The sequence below is a fragment of the Laccaria bicolor genome, genomic scaffold (assembly GCF_000143565.1).
Source record: "Laccaria bicolor S238N-H82 LACBIscaffold_2 genomic scaffold, whole genome shotgun sequence".
NCBI classification, from domain to species: domain Eukaryota; kingdom Fungi; phylum Basidiomycota; class Agaricomycetes; order Agaricales; family Hydnangiaceae; genus Laccaria; species Laccaria bicolor.
Window position 1 is genome coordinate 1,847,514 of NW_001889873.1, and position 1,520 is coordinate 1,849,033.

The 1,520-nt window shown below is 51.2% G+C and overlaps 1 protein-coding gene across 1 annotated transcript in view; it reads left to right on the top strand.

Annotated features, from left to right (window-relative positions):
• Window positions 1-334: 334 nt before the first annotated feature.
• Window positions 335-1,520, top strand: part of LACBIDRAFT_321943 (uncharacterized protein) — a gene marked incomplete at both ends in the record, with an annotated part of 1,505 nt that continues 319 nt past the window's right edge. The window contains 2 exons of the mRNA XM_001874659.1: window positions 335-839; window positions 909-1,311. Coding sequence (XP_001874694.1) covers window positions 335-839; window positions 909-1,311 — 908 coding nt within the window. The remainder of the gene's footprint in view (window positions 840-908; window positions 1,312-1,520) is intronic.

A 1,520-nucleotide genomic window follows, 5' to 3' on the forward strand; every position in this document is an offset into this window, starting at 1 on the left:
GGAACGTTTAGCCAAAATCTACCCCACGCAGAAGCTCGTTCAGATTAACGCGGCAAAGGCGAAACGATCCGCCCTTCACTCTATCAGATGGCTAGCCTGGTGGACCACAATCATTGTCAATTGGGAGAAGGACCTCGCAGACTCAGTCGTCCATCAAGTATCATCAATCCTTTCCACCGTTAAAACTAGGAGAGGCGTGATTTGCGACTTGGATAGGGATTGGCAGACGATTAACATCCCTCTGTACCTTCAACACGACATCCCCTTCTTTTACTTATGGGATTTTGAAGCACGTTCCGATGAAAGGTTCAGCTGTCTCAATCCCAGCCTGAACATGACCTACTGGGCAGTACGACAGGGGACGCCACTAACCCTAATTCCAGACCTCGAAGAAGCAGACATCAACAAGATCGCTCGTCAAGCGACCACGTTAGACCACTTCTTTCAAGAGATATTTGCGTACCAAGGGACGGACGAGGCACCCATCCTCCACACCTATTCAGCCTTTATCATTGACTTCGAAGGGTGGAAGAGGCGACCCGTTAAACGAGACGACGCAACGCTCGCCAGCCTCACGAAATTCTACCACTACAAAGTCCTAGAGGAGGACGGGGACAAGGAGTACAAGACTGTCGTATTCTGGAGATGGAGGAAAAGGCTGCCATGCGACGAATATCTGAGAAGGCGATACAAGGCGCACCTACCAGGAGAAGAAATTGCATATCTAATTCGTGAAGAGTTCCAATTCGACTACGCCCCCAGAACCGGGACAACGTACGACCGAGAAACAGGTCTCATCACCTCACGGCATAATCGCCAGAGCCCCTCCCTTCTTGAACGTCTAGGCGGAAATTGATCCCTTCAAGACCGCCTCTCAAGTGACATACGTACCGACGATATGTCCGCAGACTCATGCAGCGGTTCTACAGACGAGGATCTTCTGTTCGTTAGGTTCGTCGAAGTTCCGGAAGTTCTCTACCACCCCCGCGCCGTGAACAGTCCCGCAGCATGGATTCGGTTCAACGTGAAAAAACTCGAGCAATCTCGACGTCAAACCTCAGAAGCTCGAGCAGCGCGTGGAATCGATCCTTCCCCTTACCGTCGCTCTCAATCACCGGCACGCCTGTCAGACCCTTTCTTCGTATCGCATGAAAGGCCAGAAGTCATGTTCAGAAGAATGTTGAAGGACGAATCCGCGAAGATCACATACACCGAAAGCACATGGTTTGCACCGGGCTTTGCATGGAATGCAGACTTCCTAGAGACAGCGTACATCTTCATCCCAGACATTGAAAGTGAAGCTCGGCTCAGGTACTGGGCTAACTGTTGGGATACCATAGGGACCATACATCGACTTCTGTCCACAGCTATCGAACACGGCCTCAAGTTTTATTTAGCGTTACCACAGGACCGCCTGCGACAATTCCGGCCAATCATTGTCGACAGTCTCGACCGCACCTCAGCTTCGTCTCTATACACCGCGGGATTTCAAGAACCAAATCTATCCCCGGCGGAGAACA